At 40.7% G+C, this 23,277-nt stretch overlaps 1 protein-coding gene across 2 annotated transcripts in view; it reads right to left on the reverse strand.

The window, feature by feature from the left end:
• TMTC1 (transmembrane O-mannosyltransferase targeting cadherins 1) overlaps window positions 1-23,277 on the reverse strand; it is a 265,227-nt gene that overhangs the window by 38,144 nt on the left and 203,806 nt on the right. For both annotated transcript variants that reach the window (XM_082352064.1, XM_082352063.1), the window contains one exon: window positions 14,365-14,508. In XM_082352064.1, the coding sequence (XP_082208190.1) occupies window positions 14,365-14,508 (144 nt within the window). The remainder of the gene's footprint in view (window positions 1-14,364; window positions 14,509-23,277) is intronic.

Here is a 23,277-nt window from a genome sequence, read left to right on the forward strand (position 1 = left end):
ATTAGAGCCACACAAAGGAGTAGGTCTTCATCTTGCAGGGGTGACGGCTAAAGGTGAATATTTAAGCAAGAAAGAATTAGGGGTAATTTTGAACCTCTTTTTCAGCCACGCCAGGAAAGCGTCTTAGAAAAGAAAGATTTAAGCAGTTATTTCCATGTAAAAAGGAATAACAAGAGAGGCAGAAAATTTCAAATAGACTTTACAAAATTCTTAATAATGGGAATTACCTATGTATTCTGACAGTAAAGATCACCCCTGGGCCAGCATTAAACAGTATTAAAACTCCCTAATGCATTCTTTTTGGCTCTATAACAGGCAATTTAGCGAAATCCAAAGCTCATTATCAATGTAAGCCCCCTCTATATAGGAATACTCTGTTAGCCATTTAGACTGAATTGACAAGTCAATTCAAAAGGGGGAAAATATGAAAATAACATCTTCCTCTGAACTCACCAAGCATGTGATACAGGTAACCAAGTCCACAGGTTGTTTTTCTGAATTCCAGAGAAAAAGCTTGAAGTATGTAGCTCATAACAAGTGAATAAATTGACAAAATGATGCCTCAGTACATCCCCTGTCCAATTAGGCACGGGCACACCTTTTGTCTGGAGTCACAGAAAGGAACACTCTGAGATCCTCTGGAAACTCATGTCACACTCAGGACACTGAGGCCTGTCCGAGCTTCTGTGAAGGGTTCAGCAGGCACTGATGGAACTATTAGAGATCCCTGGGTAGGTGGGAGAAGCAGGGAGGAGTGAAGCGCTCCTGGGTTAGGAAATATTTATTGCCTGTCTGCATCCTGAATGTCTTCATCTGCCAAAGAAAGTCACCAGCTGATGATCGACAATCCTCCATGACCTAAAATATTCTATCTTCACTTTTTCCTTAGATCAACTGTTCTCAAATTTTAGTGCTTAAGAATCATTCAGTGTTTGATAAAATGTAGGATCCCAGGCCTCATAAGATTCAGTAGGTCTGAGGTAGGGCCAAGGAATCATTATTCTTAAAGAGCACCTCAGGTGATTCTGGTGAAGGTGGTCTTCAGCCTATGCTTTAGAAACTCTGCCCTGGTTACTATGTGGGGTCTGCCTGATCAGTTGATCCTTGGTATAAGGCTAAAACGTAACAGGATCAGAAAAGGTAAAAGAAGGAGAAAGAAGACTTTCTGGAACAATCGGAGCCAAAGAGAAGGGTCACAGTGGCCGGTTGATTTGCCCGGATGGGCGATACTTCTGGACGCCAGGTGATGTGGGGAGGCTGCAGTGGAGGTGCCTGGAGGGTGACGCTGGATTTGGAAGAGGCAGTTTTCTCTCCCGTAGAAGCTCTGTGGCAAATGTCCGCTTTTGTGCATCCAAGTCTTAGTGCCGGTGTTTTAGCCATATGGGCATCAACAGAAGTAAAAATCTCCTAATATTCTGCAAGCAAAACTCCGCTCCCTTAAGTCTCCCCCAGGAATTTCCAAAAGGCTAAATTTCCTGAGAAGGGGTCCCTGGGACCAATAACATCTTCCTCATTGAGTTCATAAGAGAAGCATTAAGTAGAAATTAGATCTTGTTCATAATATGCAAATTTCGCCATTCAACATTTGTAGTTTCCCAGGGAATTTTCGCTTTGGTTATACAGCAGTGGGGCTGTTTTTCTGGTGTGTTAAGTAACAACATTTGCCTCATCTCACTTTCCTGGCTCGGTCTCAGTGACGGATAGTTAGAAAAAGCAAATTTTCTAAAAGCAATTTTTAGAAAATTCAGCACATTTTCTTTTAATAATTAAGGACCTGTTAAGTTTGTCAATTTAGAAAACTTTTTGGATTCCTATGTAGAATCTCATGACACATTCATTTAAACTGAAAGCATATGCTTGCTTTGAAAGAGTATTGACATTTTGGGAGAATCTGGGAAATGCAATAATAGAAATAAATGGATTTGGCAATCCCCTTGGCAGCAGTAAAATTTCCTATTAACCACAGTGTGAACTTGGAATGCCGAGCAGTCTCTTAACTACCATTCCTTTGTTGGGGTGTTTTGTTGTTGTTGGATCCAGAAATGACGTCTCTCACAAAGGAAAAAGACTGTGATTTTGGGGGAGGTGGGAAGGGGGTGCTGATAGACTTTACCAGCTCCTCTGAAAAAACTGAATTGTGAAAGTTAAATTATGAATGTCTGACTAAGGCTATCTTTTCAGAGTGCATGTTTTTCTGTGGCTCTGCTGTCTTTCCTAGTAGAAGGAAAAGAAGAAAATTGGATCCTACCCTGAGTAGCCTTTTTTATGTTCTAGTTTACTGGGCGATGCAATGGAAATCTAGCTTACAGGCCCTTGCCCTAGTGTTTCTGCTTGATTCTTTATGGAAGCCACATAGGAGAACTGTCTGGAGGACAGGTTCATGTTAAGTGGTGGTGAAGACCGCAAAGCCACACTCACTATAGTTAGAATTATGAGTAGATCCCCTGCAATCCCCCCTCCCCCTCGCAGTGGGTTTGCAGGACGAGTCAGGTCACTCACCGTAGCCACAACGGGAGGCAGTCGGATGCCCGCCCCGCCCTGTGTGGTGTGCGTGGCCTTTAACACCTCTCTCCCCAGCTGAAAGCTGAGGAAGGGAACGATGGACAGTTCTGACGCTGTCTCATCACACAGCTGCAGGCACGGAGACAGAGCTCACACAAAGACCTCACACAGGGGCTGGCACGGAGTAGGTCCTGAGGAAAGGTTCTTCCTGAGTCCCCTCCTCCCTTGCTCCTTTGGCTCTTGAGGTCTTCATCTGCTCGGTGAAGTCCCTGCCCTGGACCCCGGGAGCAGAACGCCTGCCCCCCACGGCCTTGCTCCTGCACCACATGCGCATGGAGGTGGGCTGGGAGGGGTGGGGGAACGAGTCCCAAGCCAGCATCTCTTCAAAGCACACAAAATATTTATGCCAAGCTCTTCCGTGATTTGAAGGAAAGCGTAGAAACAATGTCCCCAGGTTGGGACCTGGAAGAGAAGGCAGCTGCGACTAGCCTGGTTTAGCCAGGATTCACCTACCCCGCAGAAAAAGAGTCATTTTGATGATGCAGTGGAATGCACGTCCCTGGTTTTGGCTCAGGCGGGTTGCTGTCTGAATCCCAGCTCTGCCCTCACCAGCTGTATGACTTGGGTTAGATGTTCCACCTCCATGAGCCTCAGTGGCCGACTCTGTGAAAGGTGCACATTAATCTCTCCAGGCTCCTGTAATTGTGGGATAAATGTGCAAGGGCATCGTGCTTAGCAAAGCATCATGCGCGTGGGACGATGCAGTCCCTGGTAGCTCCCTGGGCTCCTCCCCCTCTCTAGCTGGATTCTCATCTGGATTTTCTACCTGAAGCCTCACTGATTTCTCAGCAAAGGCAGGATGCTGCTCCAAGGTAGTATTGCCTCTGAAAAGAAAAGGGACTTCCAAATTCCTTTCTGATCTTCCATTTACATTTCAGCAAAGAGATTAGAAACTTGGAGTCATGGTTAAAACCATAGATTCCTGCAGCTAGACAGCTTTACAGAATCACCTGGTCCCATCTCTTATTTTGAAGAGAAGGAAACTGAGTCTCAAGGAGGTTGAATATTGCCTGAAGCTGTTCAATAGCAGGAATAGAAAATGTGTTACCTCCTTCTGATGTATTATTAATTTTATACTAAGAAGATGAGCTTCGGGGCTTCCCTGGTGGCGCAGTGGTTAGGAATCTGCCTGCCGATGCAGGGGACACGGGTTCGAGCCCTGGTCTGGGAAGATCCCACATGCCGCGGAGCGGCTGGGCCCGTGAGCCACAATGACTGAGCCTGCGTGTCTGGAGCCTGTGCTCCAAAACAAGAGAGGCCGCGATAGTGAGAGGCCCGCGCACTGAGATGAAGAGTGGCCCCCACTTGCCACAATTAGAGAAAGTCCTCACACAGAAATGAAGACCCAACACAGCCATAAATAAATAAATAAATTAAATTAAAAAAAAAAAAAAACAAACCAAAAGGTTGCCATAATCTTTAAAAAAAAAAAGGAAAAAAAAAGAAGATGAGCTTCAAATTGAAGTGAGGAATTATATCCCTGGGCTAGTAATAATTAATAATAACTAAGGCTTATTTCATCTTTATTGGGGGCTAGGTCCTGCGTTAAGTACTTACACGCATTCTCCTGTTTAGGATTCATGAAGGACCTGGTTACTAGTATTATTTTTACTTTATAAGTGAGTGATTGGAGCCATTGCAAGATCAAATTGTTCTCCCAAGGTCACACACTGCTATGTGGTAGAGCTGAGATCCAAACTCACTGAGCCCCACAACTCCTAGTCCTGAGGGCAGCATGGGGAGACGGTCAGCACCGCCGTGTGATGTAACCGAATGGCTGGCTCTAGAGGTCCCACTTCACAGCTCGTGTCACATGACCTCCCTCACCGTCCCCGGATCTGTAACAGGGGAGTGAAGGTGCCTGCCCTCCACAAACCCTCAGTGGGCAGGTTCATGAGACGTGAGGAGGTGCTTTGTAATTTGTCATTCAAGCGTTACTGTCCTTTTCACTTGGAGGAGGAGAGGTGGCAGAAAGGTTGAGGGCAGACAGCCCTGCGGTGGTGGCACCACAGGAAAGCACCAGGGTGGGCCCTGTACGACGGAGGGAGGTTGGCAGAATTAGTAAGGAGTCAGCAAGAAGGGAGGGAGCCTTAAAGTCTCCTTCACCTCCCCAAGGTGCTTCCTGGGACAGACCCCCGCAGGCCACAGGCAAGCGTGAGCCAGAGGGGACACAGACAACATGCATATTTCTCTTTCTGTCCTTGGTATTTCTCCTCCTGGTCTACACAGAGCATTTTTAGATTTGAAAGTTTTTTGAGGCTCTCTAACAACTTATATTGTGAATTTAGCCTCTGTGTCAGGGCAAAGTTGATCTCCTACTGGGTTTGTGATAATAAGTTGATGTGCTTGGTTCTCTAAAGTAAGACAATGTACGCAAGAAGAAATTTCCAGTGAATATCTGCATTTCTAGTATTCTTTTAATTGATTTGTACCTTCTTTAAGCTATGAGTCAAGAGTTGTTCCAAGTCATTCCCCAGCACAGGAGCTTAAGGGCACTAGATTGCAAATGAGGCCAGGAAAGATTATGAGAGTTAAAGGGGTGGGAAAATGATTTTCGGGACAGGAAAGACCACTGAAAACTCCTATACTTGACAAAGCAGTCTGGTCTGTTTAATTATCCTCTGTCAGAAATATTTATGCAAGGAAAGAAAATGATGACCTTCCAATGCCTTCAAGAGCGTATAAACAAAACAAGGGTCCTTTAAAGCTTGCTCTCCCTGACAGTACTTCCTGTGCAGAACTGTCTTCTGGCCTCAGGAGTGTTTATTGCAGCCATCACAGCAAAAGCAAGGATTGAGAAAAGGGACCCTGCCTTCTTCCTTGCAAACCACACTATGGATTTAAAACAACTCACTCATGCTCAAATCATTAGTAAACACAGCATGACTGAGAAGAGTTTTGGTGGGGGAGAGTTACTTACAAAAATATTTTAATAATTAGTAACCTGTTAATCTGTTTAGATACAAATGACTCCCAAATCTTGAGGAAGTAGGTAAACATTGTCATCATTCCCTAGATAATTCAGTTTTATACAGACATGGAATATAAGATGATGAAATGCAAATGAAACAATATTTTGGGTGAACTAGAAGAGCTGTTACTTTAAAACCTCTGTAATATTCTCTCAAGTGTAGTTTGCATGTTTCTATTTCTCAAACAGTGACCAGGGGTCAGTTTGGCTGGGTGTCTGGGTTTATACAGTGTGGGGAGCCACAGAAAATAAGGAAGAAAGTGGCAGGATTATGGGAAGTCCTGAATGTTCATACGTTTGGACTGTATGTGTGTATGTGATGGAGAATCAATGACATTCAGAGGGAGGGTGGAAGAAGAGTAGATATTGGAAATGGAAAAGAAACATAATGTGTTATAATACAAAAATGAAATAAAGAGCTTCAAAAACAGTGGGAGGTCAACAGGATCATATTCTTCACTTCAGAGAAATCATGGGGAGTGAGAGCCCAGAGAACCTTTGGAATTCACAGCTGATGTTTAGAGAGCAGCTCCACCGGAGGCTGAATGAACAGGTGGGGGGAAGGAGAAGCACCAAGTGCTAACCGTTCTTCTCACCAATTTGATCAGAGAAAGGAAGGAGTGAGGGGAACCACTTGAGGGAGTAGCTGAACAGAGAGATGTTCCCCAGGGGAATGTGGGGCATGTGGAAGTCTGTGGAATGGGAAGAATCTGAAGACCTAAGAGAATGCCCATGATAATGGACAGGGAAAGGTAGAGAAAGAGAATCAAGAACACATGTGGATTTTACACTAATGACTAATGGCTAAAATAAAAGAGACTGACGACACCAGATGTTAGTGAGGATGTTAAGCAAGTGGATCTCTCGCCAGTGTTGATGGAGTGAAAAGCAGTACAGTTACTTTGGAGAACTGTTTGTTTGGCAGGTTCTTAAAACCTTAAAGATACATCTACCCACAATTCTATTCCTAGGTATTTATCCCAGAATACTACACATACAAACCTATAAACAAACCAAGTATCTACCCACAGGAAAATGGATAAACAAATTACAGCATATTCATACAATGAAATATTACTCATCAGTTAAAAAAAACATGTAACATGCAACAACGTGGATAAGACTTAAAAAAAATCATGCTGCATGAAAATATCCAGATGCCAAAAAAGTATATATGAAATGTTCACCTTTAAATGAAGTTCTATGACAAGCTAAAACTAGTTTGTGGTGAAAAAATTTGAACAATGATTGCCTCAGGGGAGGGAGAAATTTACTGGAAAGAGGCATGAGGGGTCTTTCTGGGGTGAAATGTTCTATGTGTTATTTTGGGGGTAATTACAACAGTATATAAAATTGCCAAAACTCATTGTACCAAACACTAAAGATTGTGCACTTTTGCGTTGAATCATGCCTCAGTTTTAAAAAACCACATAACCACAGGTGTGAGCACCAGGCTTATTAGGGAGGCAAGACAACCCTTCCTCCCTTGGAAGAACAAAAGAAGAGGGCATCTGTGAATATGTAAGAAATGAGGTAGGAAGAAGGGAAGCTGCAAAAATTAACCTTAAATGACTTGAATATTCTTAGTAAAAGTAAAGGATTATGTCATCTTCTGGGTGTGTGCATAGGCACTGAGGAGGGGAACAAAGGATACTTATATTAGGAAAACAGAAAATATTTGGGAGCTATTATAAGACCATAAGGGATGAATTTCTAGTAGCTCTAACTCCTGATCCTGCTTTTCTCCCACAATGCTGTCTTCAGAGTTTTGTAAGGGTCGCATTGAACTCAGATGTATGTTTTTACCTCCAACACTTGAGAGACTGGATGAGGGTCTAGGACACACATACAGAGACACTGCATCTTGGAGTGGGGGTGGTGCAGTGAAAGATAATGTTAGATTACATATAAAAATAAAATTAGTTATTACAGTGGTCTTCAGTCTCTCAAAGCTTGACACTACCTAACAAATCTTGTCCTTGAGTATTTATTTAATTGGGGGAGGGAATGATTAGGGAAAAAGGCTTAAAATGATTCCTGGGGTGGGGAGAGGAGTGATAATGAGAAAAAGTTGAGAACTATTGGTCTGCCTACAAAATGCAGGCAATGGGGGCGGGTGGGGGGTACCTTGAGTTGGAGGCACAGTTGAGCAAGTAAATGATGGTCAAGGTGTGAGTCTAAGCTGATGTCACATACATTAATGAAATAGATCATAGAAATGAGAGATGGGATTACACATTATAAACATAAAAATCAGAACAGAGGTTCTAACAATGGTAAAGAGCAGGGCCACTAGGAATGAGGGAGTAAGAGGGAAATAACATTTGTCCCAGAAGGGAGGCATGTCAACGTCAAGATCTTAAAGGGAGAGACAATGTGAGCACAGAGAGAGCTTGGAGGTGGCAGGTTGTTATCCCACGACCCCTTCCAAGGGTCAGAAGGAGTGACAGAGAGGGGAAAGGAAGGGTGGGAAAAGGTTAATAAGTGAAGGGCAAAGAGGAACATTTCAGAATTCAGGCACTAGAGAATGAAAAGGTGTGCATAATTAAAAAGCCCATGGCATGGCCATGTCGGTGAATGGTCAAGGTAGAGCAGAAGTGGCAGGCCCTGGAGGGAAGGCAGCAGAGGAACTGGGTGATGGATGCAACTGAATTCACTAAAGGTTGCAGAGTCCCTGAGGACGACAAGAGAATGTACAAGGCTGTGACACGGCCCTGATGAGGATGGAGATGGTGGCAATGAGCTGCTGGATTGGGCTTCAAAGGAGCTGGAGAAGGAGACCTGGAGAGAGACAAGTGTGAACTACATAAAGACCCCGAGGAGAAATCGCAATGGGGTTAAGACTACAGATAAGTAAGACTGGAGGTAACCTGGATGTGAACAGGTCACCATGGGAGTGGGGGTGGGGAGGAGGATTTTATTCCAAGAGGTGGATGCAGAAGTTGCCCACCCAAAGTTGACATCCTAATGTGGTGAGAAGGACCTCAAAAAGTTTTTCTTTATCCAGTCGGCTGGCATTTTGGATTCTCTGGGGTTTCAGGTAAAAGGTAGAGAAGGGGAGAACTGCTATCTTGAGTGTATAAAACTTCCTTTTTATGAAATAAAAGGCAGTGTGGCTAATGCCAAAGCTATAAGGAAATTTATCCCAAACATTGAAATTTATTTCAAAGCTAATGGTTACCCTTTTTTCCACATCCTTTTATTCTTTAGAAATTCAATTTTCTAAAGGATTAGCCTGAAGAAAATAAAATGTATATTGTTATCAAACTCATCTTCTAAATAGCTCAATTTTGGAAATTCTATTTCATTTTCTTCTGACTTTTGATTATAAGATTTATTGTAACACCCATATAACACCCATATCCTATTATGTGAATAGAAGGTAATTTTGGCAATGGGAGGGACAATACGATTCTTTAAAATGAAAATATTCTGTTTCAGTAGCAAATACCAGATACTGTCTTACCCAAGCTGTCACAGAAGCATTTTCCCATGCCCCGAATTAAAGTATTCTATTATGTTCTCTAGAGCCATCAGGGATTTCTGCTCTTTCATCCATAAAAACTGTATGCTAATCTTGCCTATTTTCTTTTACATTTTAGGTTCCAAGCAAAGCCAACAATAATTAATATAAATTAAGAATGCTGGCATGGAAAGCTGTTCGTTATCAATCTGTCACACTGTAAACGTGCTGTACAGAATCATAACAGATTAGCTTCAAAGTCCGGGGAAATGGTCATGAAAGAGGTCAAATATATTTGGATAAGAGTCAGTGACATGCACTGCTGTGAACAGGTCTAAAGCTGTCTGTCATATAACTCCAAGAATTCAAATGGAATTTGTCCTCAGTGCTCTAAGGTTTCTGGGATGCTCTGACAGAATCACATGTTATTTAGAGTTTCTGGTCTGGACAAAAACTCATTTCTCTCAAAGTCAAGGTCATTAATAAAGGTCTGTGCTTTTATAATATAGCAGCCACTAACCACATGTGGCTTTTATAATATAGCAGCCACTAACCACATGTGGCTATTGAACACTTGAAATATGACTAGTCTCAGGTTTGCTGTATGTGTAAAACATACACTGGATTTCAAATATTAATTATAAAAAAGAATGTACACTATCACATTAATATTTTTACATGTTCAATTTAAAAATTAATTTTCATATTAATTATGTTAAAATGATAGTATTTTGAATATACTGGGGTTAAATAAAATATATTATTAATATTAATTTCACCTTTTTATATTTTAAAATATGGCTACCTGAAAAATTTAAATTATAGATTCTGGCTCCCATTGTATTTCTGTTGGGCAGGGCTGCTCTGGGCTGTATCTCAGTTTTGCGATGAGCCACAAGGTGGCAGTAGAGTGTGGTGATTAAGGGCAAGGGTACTTGGACAGAAAGTTTGAGGTTCAATTCCCACAAATGCTATTTCCTCACTAAGGGACCTTGGCACCTAACTTACCTTCTCCAAATTTTAGTTTCTCATTTATAAAAGAGGAGAAGTGATAGTGTCTTCCACTCAGGGATGATGGAATCTAAACTGCTCATATCTAAGGAGATCACCTGGGTTCTTAGAAGGAGCATGAAGTTCTAGGTTACAAAAAAGAACACAATTTTCACACCATTGTAAAGCAATTATACTCCAATAAAGATGTTAAAAAAAAACCAACAACACAATTTTAAAAAGTTAGCTGCCTAACGAGAAATAGATAGGGTATAAAACTTAAATAGTAAAACGGATCAAATAAAAACATATTTAAAATATTCTTATCCTCTTTATGCCTTTGACCCATTGCCAGTTAGAGCAGAACTATATTAAGGAAAGCAGATCCAACGTGGAGTAAACGTGGATCAGTTCTGCTGTTTTCTGGGTCACCTCTCTCTGCTACTAAAGGACATAATGGAAACAAACCTTACTGTTTCCTGATTAAAAAAAAAACAGGAAGTTCCTTCCTCCCAAAAGGAAATCACATGCCATTTAATAGCTAAATATTAAGTAATTTTTGGATTGGAGAGTTATTTGGGCAGCATGGGTAATGGAAAGTGAATAGGACAGGGCAGGCAATTAATCCTGGGTCAGCAGAGCCTGGGCCAAGGTCACATGAAATCTCCAAACCTTGGTTTCTTCATCTGTAAAATGGGGATGAGGATGAGAATGCCTCTCACAATAGTTTTAAAGATTAAATTAAATAATGGATATAAAACCCACTTGTCTGTAAACTGGAAAATGTTACATAAATATTAGCTACTATCATGATTTTATTCTACTGGATTCTAAGACTCATCTACACAGATGGAGCCACTTTGCTCTCTGTTTAATGTGAAAGAGCAGAAGGTAAACAAGGGTGACTTTGTACCTGGCACTTAACCTTGGTTCCTATTCTTGGTTCTTATTCTTCCCTATCTAAAAGAGTCATTGGGAGGGCTTTATTTTTTTTAAAAAAAAAAGCACTCAGAGTCATACAAATGTGAAGCGTTGTTGGTTTGGATAATCATGGAGTTGATTTTACTTAAAAAGAGAGAAAAATCCAGGAGCCCCACCTACTGTGAAAAGTAGCCATTGCTATGCTCCAAAAAATATTTCCTTGTACTCTTAACTCACATACACTAACTCAAGGTAATAGTCAGAGGCAATAATATGTGAATTGAAAAAGGAAGGCTGAAGTATGCATGTCTCGTTCAGGTCTGGGCAAGATGAAATTTAAAAGAATCTCTGCCACCATTTTCAAGTAGAGCCACATTCAGCACAGTGTAATAATCACAACTGTAGGATATCATTCCTAACAAGAACTATCATTTTGTATCCAGGCCATCAAAACTGGTTTCTTTGTAAAAAAAAAAAAAAAAATACTCATCTGTACTATTTTTGAAATCAGTACTGTATAATGCTGGTATCCCAAAAGACATGAGCAGGATTTATCCACCCATTAAGTTATTTGGGCTCTAAGCTGGACATATACAGATGCAACAATGATTTTTAAAAATGAGTCCTTAGAACTTCACATAAATAAATAAGACGTCATAAAAATAGTAAAATAAAAGCACCCTATTGACCTGTAAACTGTTATCTACAATAACTAGAACACATTTTCCCCACAGCTTTTGATTTGCTATTATTTTTAAAGAGAACGTACTAGTGCTAAAAGGTTTTTCTGTCACAGCGTGTACTTCTTCATTTACTTGTTTTTCATCACTCTCAATTTGTATAAAATTTTACCAAGCTATCTAATTTTTTTTTTTTTTTTTTTGCCACACGGCATGCGGGATCTTAGATGTCCGAGACCAGGGATCGAACCCGTGCCCCCTGCAGTGGAAGTGCAGAATCCTAACAGCTGGACCGCCAGGGAATTCCCTAAACTATCTAATTTAAAAAATTTATTAAGTTCATTTAGTTTTTGCTGATTTATACTTTTATTTTTTTCATTTTAACTGTACTTTCCTTGCATTTCCTTATTTTGGTAGAGTAGTCCCTTGATTTTGTGTTCCAGTATATGGATAAAGCCATTCTTAAACAAAACTTCAGACTTGGAATGGCATCTATCACCTTATGTGATGTTAGATTATTCTGTGATTACTTTACCCAATGTTTCTGTTCAAATGGGATTAAATAAGAACATGCATTAACACATGTGCACACCAAGAAAAAGGACTAATATCTCTATGCATATATAAGATTCAAGGAGTGGGAGGGAGATGCAAGAGGGCAGGGATATGGGGATATATGTATACATATAGCCGATTCACTTTGTTATACAGCAGAAACTAACACAACATTGTAAAGCAATTAAACTCCAATAAAGATGTTTAAAAAAAAATAAATACAATAAAATTCAAGGAGTAAAAAGGAACGTGAAGAAGATGCATCCACTGAGGTACTGAGGCAATTAAGCCAATCCTGTTAGGGAGAGGATAAAAGAACAAAGCAAACCACTAGCCCTAAAGGTACCAAATGTGCTCTGTGAAGTTCAGAGACAAGGAAACCAATTCAGTAAGTGTGTGGGTCGTCAGCAACCTAACAAGCACAGATAAATGCATCACTGCTCTCTGATTCCAACCGTGTTCACCCTTTTATTCCCATTTCTGATGTTTTCAATCTGTTTTTTTTTTTTTTAACATCTTTATTGGGGTATAATTGCTTTACAATGGTGTGTTAGTTTCTGCTTTATAACAAAGTGAATCAGCTATACATATACATATATCGCCATATCTCCTCACTCTTGTGTCTCCCTCCCTCCCTCCCTATCCCACCCCTCTAGGTGGTCACAAAGCACAGAGCTGATCTCCCTGTGCTATGCGGCTGCTTCCCACTAGCTATCTATTTTACATTTGGTAGTGTATATATGTCCATGCCACTCTCTCACTTCGTCCCAGCTTACCCTTCCCCCTCCCCATGTCCTCAAGTCCATTCTCTATATCTGCGTCTTTATTCCTGTCCTGCTCCTAGGTTCTTCAGAACTTTTTTTTTCTTTTTTCTTTTTTTAAGATTCCACGTATATGTTTTAGCATACAGTATTTGTTTTTCTCTTTCTGACTTACTTCACTCTGTATGACAGACTCTAGGTCCATCCACCTCACTACAAAAAACTCAATTTCGTTTCTTTTTATGGCTGAGTAATATTCCATTGTATATATATATGCCACATCTTCTTTATCCATTCATCTGTCAATGGACACTTAGGTTGCTTCCATGTCCTGGCTATTGTAAATAGAGCTGCAATGAACATTGTGGTACATGACTCTTTTTGAATTATGGTTTTCTCAGGGTATATGCCCAGTAGTGGGATTGCTGGGTCGTATGGTAGTTCCATTTTTAGTGTTTTAAGGAACCTCCATACTGTTCTCCATAGTGGCTGTATCAGTTTACATTCCCACCAACAGCACAAGAGGGTTCCCTTTTCTCCACACCCTCTCCAGCATTTATTGTTTGTAGATTTTTTGATGATGGCCATTCTGACTGGTGTGAGGTGATACCTCATTGTAGTTTTGATTTGCATTTCTCTAATGTCAATCTGTTTTTTAAGGCGTAGAAGTTAAATTCCATAGCCACCACCATTTCCACTATGATTATCGCCACTACTACCATTGCCGTTGCCATCACCAACTTGCCTAGACTTTATATTAATAGAAATACAAGATGCAAAAGTACCCCTTTGTCTTCAGGGAGACTAACTGCACCATCAGTCTTTTCCAGGGCAGTGAGTGAAAAGCAAACACCAGTGATTATGCCTGGGAGGTCTTCAGAGAGCAAGAGTCACCGTTGCTAATTCCAAGAAAGCCTCAGTTTGTTTCTTACCTATAGCACAAACTGTGCATGAGCTGTGGTTATGCCTTTTGGCTCACCTTCAGAGCATGCTGCTTTTCCTAGACCAGCACTTTTCCCAAGTATATTCATGAAATTCTTGGGAAATGCCTACCAAAAATGATTGACTTTGGGAAATGCTGTATTCCATACTCCCTTCTTAAATATTCACAGGGCATTTAGCATATTAAGGATTCTGGCAATAAAGGAACTATCTTTGCTTAATTCAGCATTTCCTAAGTTTATTTGACCGTGTAGCCATTCCCTCTTCCCAGCCCTCTACAGACAACATATGAACATCTCCCAGAACTAATACTTCCAGAGAGACACTCTGGGAAATACTCTTTTTGATTGATAAGGGATAGAATTAATTCAGATGAGTATTGCATCCTCCCAACACTTGAAAACCCTAACTATTCTGCCCTAGGAAGAGGAGACAACACCACAACCAAATGAGTGTTGAAAAGGAAAGGATTTCTTGAAACTACAAGGTCTTCTGATCAAAGGTACACGTTCTACTTACCTAAGGAGATTCCCAAGATTGAAAAGAGCCCGGTTGTGCTGTGGATTTAGCTGGAGAGCCCTCTGATAGTACATCTTTGCCTCTGCTGTGTCTCTGGTCAGTGTTCCAAGGTTGTTCAGGGCACTTGCATGGCGCGGATACAACCTGAACAATTAGAAATATTAAGCCATGATTGTTCAAAAACTTCAGAGTTGGTCACAATTTGCTTGTTCTTCACCCCCCACTCCTCACCCCAGGTATGCCACAACAAAAATGAAACACTGAATTCTTCCTTTATTTTAATGGTATGTCTATGTCACATCTTAACAGTCAACCATTTGTGCACCTGCAGGCAAATAAACAAGGCAGGAAAGCACATAATTGACACATGGTGGCATAAGTAAATTACCCCCAAAGAGTGCAAAAATAAATAGTATGCAAAGCTACCGGGGTTAAATAAATTCAGCTTGGAGCCTACTTTCAACTTCCTTTGATTGAAAATCCTCATTGCCACCGGTGCTGACTTTCTGGCCTAGCGGGACTGCTGACTAGCTGCCTGTATAATGCCCACTATTTACACAAGATGTTGGGAGTTCCCTGGATGAGGGATCTTCATGAATATATTTGAACTGGAGCATCAATAAAACCGCCATTATTGAGAAGGTGATACAAACGTCTCCCCATAAAAATAAACTTTCTCCCTCAAATGGCTCTCCATCTTGACTCTCCTATTCCATTTTGTCTCATTTCCCCGCTACTGTTATTTGACACCACCTGCTCTGATAGTGTCTGGGAATGAAAATCCTAACATATAAAAATTTAAAAAGGCACGATGACGTGAAAACAGCGATCCTAATGTTCAAAAGCAAATGTAAAGGAGGACTGCGTACACATCAGTAAAGCAAATTTATGGTGATTAAGAAAGGAAGAGAATCAATTTACTTCCTTAACTAGAAACTATAAGGAAGGTAAATCAGCCTGCTGCTGCATACACAGCTGAGTTGATTTTGCTGCGCTCAGAGCGGACATATTTAGTCGTCAAACAGGTTCGCTCCATCTCTGTCACCCAGAGGATTTTGAATAAGCCTGTGAAGCTGGCTTTTAATGTAGGAAAGGCAAGATAATGCCCAAGTAATAAAAACAGGATCTGTACTTGTCAAGTCTCTTGACAATCAAATGCCATGCTTGTCCCCTCCCAGCCTGTTCCGTACCTTCTAAGAAGATCAATTTAATTTGGGGACAGAAGGGGATCCTATTAAAAGGCCAAGGAAGACAAGCTGCATAGCTTTTTTTTTTTTAATCTTTGCCTAACCCAGAGTTTCCTAAGTTTATTGGACCATGTAATCCTCCCTTCCTTACTGCCTTATAGCTCAGCTATTAGCATCCCTCAGTATTTTCAGGAAGACAATCTGTGTAATGCTCCTCCTGATTGACAAGGAATAGAATCAATTCAGATGAATGTTACGTCCTCCCAAGGCTTGAAAGCCCTAATTATTCACAATAATTCTGTAGGCTGTTGGGAGAGATACATTATGAGAGGAAGTTGGGAAAAAACACACACACACAACGTGTTTGCTTCTTTCTGGTCACCTTTAATTAGCAAAGACAACCTGAGGGTACCTGGTACCAGTCCCCTAACACCCACCCTCACAGTTCTTGGGGTACACAAGTCCTTGGTGCTCTCTCACAGATGCCTCTACAGGACATCAGAGCTAAGAGAAGATGCTCTCGTACCTGCCCACTCATTCCATGCCCAGAACAGCCTCCTGGGAAGCTGTGTCTAAGAATTACTTTGGGAATGGTTACAGAGAGCATATCACAGCCAGGACTTTAATTCTTCCAATTAAAAAAAAAATGTTTGGATGTTGAGCAAAGCTCTCTGACTTCCAAAAGATTTAAGAGGGGGGGTCCTGTGAACATGGTGAGAACAGTTCTTATTTTTTCTCTGATGACGAACAGCAAGAGAAAGCATCCTGGTAACCTCTGCCTTCCCAGAAGAGGCAATTTCTTAAAACTTGGTCTTTTCCTCATTTCTTTATAGGCTTTGGAGCCCTCAAAATAAATGTTTGAGGTGAAAGCACTAAATATGGGAAAGGACAGTCTAAATTCAATAAGAGCATCTACGATGGGCTCCCTGTCACGCAGCTGCCCTCTCCCGCTGGTTATCAGCCCGCCTTTTTGGACTTTGTCACCATCCCACTGCCATTTAAAGGAATGGCATGGGGACTTCCCTGGTGGCGCAGTGGTTAAGAATTCGCCTGCCAATGCAGGGGACACGGGTTCGACCCCTGGTCCGGGAAGATCCCACATGCCGCGGAGCAACTAAGCCCGTGCGCCAAGAGCCCGTGCTCCGCAACAAGAGAAGCCACCGCAATGAGAAGCCCGCGCACTGCAACTAGAGAAAGCCCATGCACAGCAGCAACAGACCCCAACGCAGCCAAAAATAAATAAATAAATAAATTTAAAGGAATGGCATGTATTGATATAATACTTTCAAAGTTCACTGACTACAAAAAAGTTTCTCTTTTTTTTTCAAACCAGAAACAGAACGTAAGTTCACACTGAACTCTCAAAAACAGAAACAAGCAGTGAGAAGGGAAGTAAAGAGAAACAAATATAAATACTATGAGGCAAAAAAAGGTCTTTAGCATGCCTTGTGCTCCAAGCTTAGGACAGGGCTTTGTGGTCGGGCACAGCAGCGAAGAGGCTTTGTGTTAGCAGAGTCCCAACCCACCCAGGAAGGGGATTGCTGACATCTACTGTGATTTACTGAATCTATTGCCACTCACAGCCCTCCACCTGGAAAACGTGTGATATTGTTTACTCCTGGTAATAGTAAAGATCTGCTAGCAACAGCCCTTCCCTCTGGGCATCTGATTAGGTTCACTTAATCATGAGCAAGCATTACATTATTTATGAAACAAAGCTGAATTTCATGAAAAGGATTCTTTAATCAGGTCAGGAAAAAATTATCACTTTTAATTTTGTTTTTTATATAGATGTAGACATTTTCTTAAAACATATACGCTTCTCTTGTTTACTGAAGACCTATGCAAGGACGAAACTTATTTTTGTGTGTTTACTTTTTAAATAAAGTTGTTTAAATGAGCTTGGGTCTAATTCAACCCTGAGGTCTCCAAGAGGGGAATTTTCTATTAGAAAGATGAATAATTTAAGAGATGTCTATGTTGCTGCATCAATTGTCAGGATAAATTAAGTGTGTCTTGACTTTGACGCCTACAGGTATGTTTTACAAAAGTTCTGGTAGTGATTATTCCCTTCCCTATGTAAAGAACCTTGACAAAAGCTTCACTGAAAAGAAGGAGAGTGGTAATTTTCAGGCCTGTTTTTTTAAGACCAGTGCGAACAGCCACTGGATTTTCTTTCTTAGTCTTACTCAACATTTATATTGTATATGGGGGCTCTCTTGCTATTTACTTATTATTATTTTTAAAAATTTCACTGAGTTAAATTTTTAAAATTTATTATAGGGAAAATGTATAATATTGTCAAATAGTTCTGGGGTATAAGGAAGTTTATTCTTTCTCTTTAAAAAATAAATCTAGGTATAGAGATACAATTCTATGAGTTGAAGAGAATATTTTTCAAGTATTGTATGATTTATATTCTCAATTTATATTCTCTATGATTTATATTCCCATTTGAGCATTTAATGGCTTCTTACTTTTTATCTGGTGGCCTTTCCTTAAGCAGAATTAATAAAGTAGGTAGTTAAGGACATTATTATTCTCCTCCATTCCCAGGCAACTTATCTCTGAAGAATGAATATCAACAAAATGTTAACAGGAAATCATCACTGTGAGGGAACAGTTGCCTAAGTGAAAAACAGAAGGCAGGAGCAAAAGAAAATGGGTCTAAAAAAACCTAGCATGTATTAGTGATATTTTACATTTTAGAGTGCTTTCCCATATACTATCTCATTTAACCTTCTAATTCTTCAAGTAGAATTATTGTACTATTTTACAGTTGAGGAATGGGGGGATGGGAGAAATTAAAGAAAAAATAAATTACTTTTTAAAAAAAAATATTTCAGGAGTTGTGTTCTTAAGTGTTAAAAAGTCAGATGGTTCCTGTAAATCTATGTATTTTCCCGAACAATCCATGAGTCATTCAACCTTCAGCAAATAAATATACTGCTATCAATTAGAGCTTCCATTCAGAATAATTTCCCTTTCTATCCTTGGGCCAGTCCATTCAGCTATGATCCTATAGGAACTACTTCTCAGTGACAGAAGTGAAATAAAGTCAATACTCGGGAAACGTGGCTGAGATTCTTCTTCGCTGGGAAAACCTGTCTCCTGCCATACAAAATACTCATGGTATCTCTAAAAAGCACAGTATTATGGGAAGCTATTTGGAAGTAACAACATTCAGTCAGTGTTTAAGGCACAGATACATGCTCTCCGATCTACTGTTCTTAAGCTTCAATCTCAACTAAAGATCCATAGAGATAAGATGTATATGACTAAAGTCTAGTTTTATATTTTATTCAGTTATTTACTTTAAATTTTGTACACTCTGTTCAAAAGTTAGAATTCTGTTACTTTTTCATTATTTGAGTACCTTCTAAGGCATTTCATTGTTCAAGCAAGAGTGTATGTATCATGTGCTCCAGTTTGCAATTTCCTTTCAGAATATACACACCCTGATTTATTTATCTGATTTTCATTCCACACATTAATTTATTTGAGGTGAAGTATGCTAAGGTCAGATATTTATTTTCTATTTCCTGTTGAGAAAAAAAAGAATCCAAAAGAAAAACATGACTGGGAAAAAAATTCAACCACGAGATCTAAATTTCACGGAACTAAAAAATACCCAAAGTAAACTTCATTTCAGGATTCAGCAGCAGCCGCAGCATATTTTCAATCATTCTAGTCCCTGCCATTTCTCAAGTGCCTGATTATAAAATTTGAATCATCATGTCATTAAATTGCACCAGAATGACATTGATCATTTACCAGTCTGCTTCTTTAATTGTCTGAAATAGCCATTAACACCCAGCAGCAAGTCTTGCCACTTTCTTTTGGTACCGTACTCCTTCCCATCCATTAGATAGTCTTCGAAAAAACCTCAAATGCAATTTAGGGAAGTATGACACACTCCAGTGAGGGGCCAACTAAATTATCTGATCTCTCACAATGGATGACCTCTAGTAGCGATCCAGAAGGACTCCGCCCAATTGATTTTTCAAGACAATTTAGAGTAAAACCACGCCCTCAGGAAATGACTCATTTTAAGTGGCTGTATTTTCCTGATTCCTGAGAATTTTCCTCTGGAGGTTGGGAAATGTATTGAATTAAATACTTCCTTGCTCTGTTAAATAGAAAATAGTGAACATATTTTAACTTTTCTCAAGGGCTTCAGGTGACCATGGTGAACTTTGGTTTTTGCGGCAGATGAATGGGAAATTACTCTGGTGGAGTGGAAATATAACTGTGATTGGAGTCAGAAGCCATGGGTGACTTTCTTGCTGTGTGATTTTGAACTTATGTCTGTGCTTTAGTTGCCCTCTCTATAACAATAAGGTCCATAACATATTAACTCTCTGGGTGAACAAATGGGATGGTGGATATAAGATGTCCACCTTCATACCTGATACACTCCATACATTTGATGTTCTGGGGTTGGCTACAGGACCTCTGGGTGAACAAATGGGATGGTGGATATAAGATGTCCACCTTCATACCTGATACACTCCATACATTTGATGTTCTGGGGTTGGCTACAGGACCTCTGGGTGGGTATACTTGGCTCTCTCCACAGCCCTAATGAACCCATGCCAGCAGGAAGCTGCCAGCTCTCCTTCTTTCACGTGGACTTCTCATCCTCCAAAAAATCATTCTTCTTACTGCTAAGGCCTCTGACTTGCTTCCATCAGTCAAAATAACCTCCATTATTTCTTCATCACTAACCCAATGAACACTCAAGTTGTCTTGTATCCATCTGTTTGTCCCACACCACGGGTGCTCAGATGTGAAGGACATTTGGCCCTCTTCATTTTAAGAATGTAGGAATGTTCCTTGTCAAGCACTCACTCCAACAAAGTCTGTCAATCTTTCATCATCTGAAGCAAATGATCCCCAAAGGCACCAGAGCAATTTCCTCCAAGCCTTTCCGATAAGCTCAACACCAAACGGAATTCCAGACACGCACAATTTTAAGAGCTACATCCAAGGTTATAAGGAGATTCAAAGTCTTATGTGACAGATCAATGTGCTCGTAGAATCTTTATTGTAATAACACTTCGCAGCATGAATAGCACTCTGGCTGTTAGATTGAGTTAGGAAAAAAAGACAGTGGTGGGCAGGAAGAGTGTATCCATGTTCGCAGTTAATAAGTGCCAACCAAGGACAACAGGAGGGGTGGGGAGAGAAAGGCGTGTGTATCCTAAAGATCCACCTCAGGAATTGGGGGTCACCACTGGCATGTAATGGGAATGGGCAGTGGCTAGGGGTGTTAAATGTGTGTAAGCATATTAGAGGGTGGAAACTGCAGTGGAGAAAATTGAAGCAAAGCAGAGGAACAGGGTATGCTGGGGTTGGCAGGGAGACCAGGGTAGACCTTGCAGACAAGATGACATCACCTGGAGGGTCCTGAAGGGAGGGAGGGAAGCAGCCATTTAGAGAAGGAGGGGAAGTGTTCTGGGAAGAAGGAAGGACAAATACAGAGTCTCTGTAATAGGTGTGAATGAAAAATGTTGCCTGCTGTATCAGTAAACAAAGGATGTTGTGGCCATCTAGCCATCACACTACAGCCACCCAGATGATGAGCCCTGAGGGAACTCAGGATAGAAACAGGATGTCCACCATCTAGCAGTCAACTGCTGCAGCCACCCCCAGTGGTGGACCCTGAGGAGACTCAGGATGAGAAAGCACAGGATACAGGCCCCAGATAGCTCAGGTGCATATCAAAGGAATGATTTCAGTGAGCCCAGACTCTTGCATCTTCCCATACACAGAAAAGCACTAAATTCCTTAACTTGAGATATCTGGTTTTCTTTAATTAACAGTAATCTTTTGATGTTCTGACTACCTGGTCTTTGTTGCAAAAACCCTTATACATCCTGGATCCCCCCACTTGCTTCTTCGGAGCAGTCTCTCAGAGTTATCTGAAATGCTGTGTCTCGGGCTTAAGTCCTCAGTTTTGTCCGCCGAATAAAATGTAACTCTCAAATTTTAGGTCGTGCATTTTTTTCTGGTTGCCATAAGAATGTGACGACTGGTATGTGCCTGGAGCCCCGCATGGCTGGAGCTGAGACAGCAAGAGGTGTAGTAGGAGGTAAGGTCTGAGAGGCAGGGGGACCAAACGGTGCAGGACGTGGAGACCCCTGCAGGGGCCCTGATTCTCACCGTGACTGAGACGGAAGCAAGCAGAACGTTCTGAGCACAGGATTACTATGAACTTCCCTGTGGCTGCTGGGTTGAGAACAGACTGAAGGAAGGGAGGAAGGAGAAGTGAAAATGGGGGAAGCCAGAGAACACTGCAGTAATCCAGGTGAGAGAGATGGGCAGTGGAGGCGGAGAGAAGTGGTCAGATTGGGGGTGTATGAATAACATTCACTGAGTTTATCATGGCCAGGTATTTAGACACTGCTTTACACCTTGCGTGTGAATTATTCCAGCCCTATGAGGTAGGTAACACCACTATTCTCATTTTAACAGAAAATCTAAATGATATTCTGTTGAACTGTCATATTTACTTATATAAGAAATCATAAATTAAGCCAGTGTAGTGGGTGCTGTCTTATACCACCCAGATACCCCTCAAGTCTGAGGCACTTGACAGCTCACAGCTGAGTTCTTCTCTGGGCATTGCTTTACCCGAGGCTACTCTTCTCTGCCTGGGGCCAGTGATTGGTTGATAGGGGGTATAAAGGTTCCATCTCTTTCATGACAACTCTGAGGGGCCACCCCATCTCCAGAGCTCCCTAAGGGCTCCTCTGAGCCCCTGCGAATGCACTGTATCTCTCCTTCTCCCTCTGCCCATCTTGCTTCCCTGGCTTCCTTCCCTGGTGTTCCAGAGAGCACTCCTTAATGAACTTCCCACTTGCTAATCTCTACCTTGGATTTTGTTTCCTGGGGAACTGCAGTGAGGTTTTGAAGTGAAATGGTGGTTTAAGGCAGAAAAAAGAGAGAGCAGATGTTTTTGAATATAAATTATAGAACTTTCATTTTGAAATATAGTCCATAAGTATGGCCACAATATGACTAAAATTCTAGTTTTCTAAATGAATTTCTAAATCAAATTCTTGGATTTAGTGAATAAAGCTGCTAGACTTAATTAACACAAAATATACATAGTGAGAATATAATTTCATCAACAAAAAGGAACAAACATGATTTCAATTGTGCTACTGGAAAGCATATTTAGACATTTATAAATAAAAGTACCACACCAACGGAAGAACCCCTCTCCACTTGTTAAACTTGGTTAACAAATGGTATTGGAATTTTCAATCTTTCCAGAAATACATGGCAGCTGGTATCTAAGGCCACCTGTAGTCATGAGAGTTATTTTAAATGTTCATTCAAAATAGCCTGGGTAAAGAAGGACTTCTTAAATAATCATTAAATCCTGATTTAAAAAAAAGTTCAAACTCTACCAGTTTTATAGACAACATTTTTCAAAGGAATTATAATAACCTTACTGATATACTCAGGACATCAATGAGCAGTGGGTTCATTAGACATAGTTAGATTTCTTTACACTCTAACAATATGGCTTTCTTCAATAATCATTGTCTCATTACTTCCTTTTCCCACATACACTTATTATAGTCTAACGGAGTCTCTGTAGACTTCCACTTATCCACACAGGAGGGAATACAAAGAATGAGAGCAGTGGGTACCGTTATCATGACAAGTCTCTATTTTATGCATTAAAATATTCCAATCAGAAAGATTTTAGCTT

The sequence above is a fragment of the Balaenoptera borealis genome (genome assembly GCF_965194805.1).
Source record: "Balaenoptera borealis genome assembly, chromosome: 13".
Classification (NCBI taxonomy): Eukaryota; Metazoa; Chordata; class Mammalia; order Artiodactyla; family Balaenopteridae; genus Balaenoptera; species Balaenoptera borealis.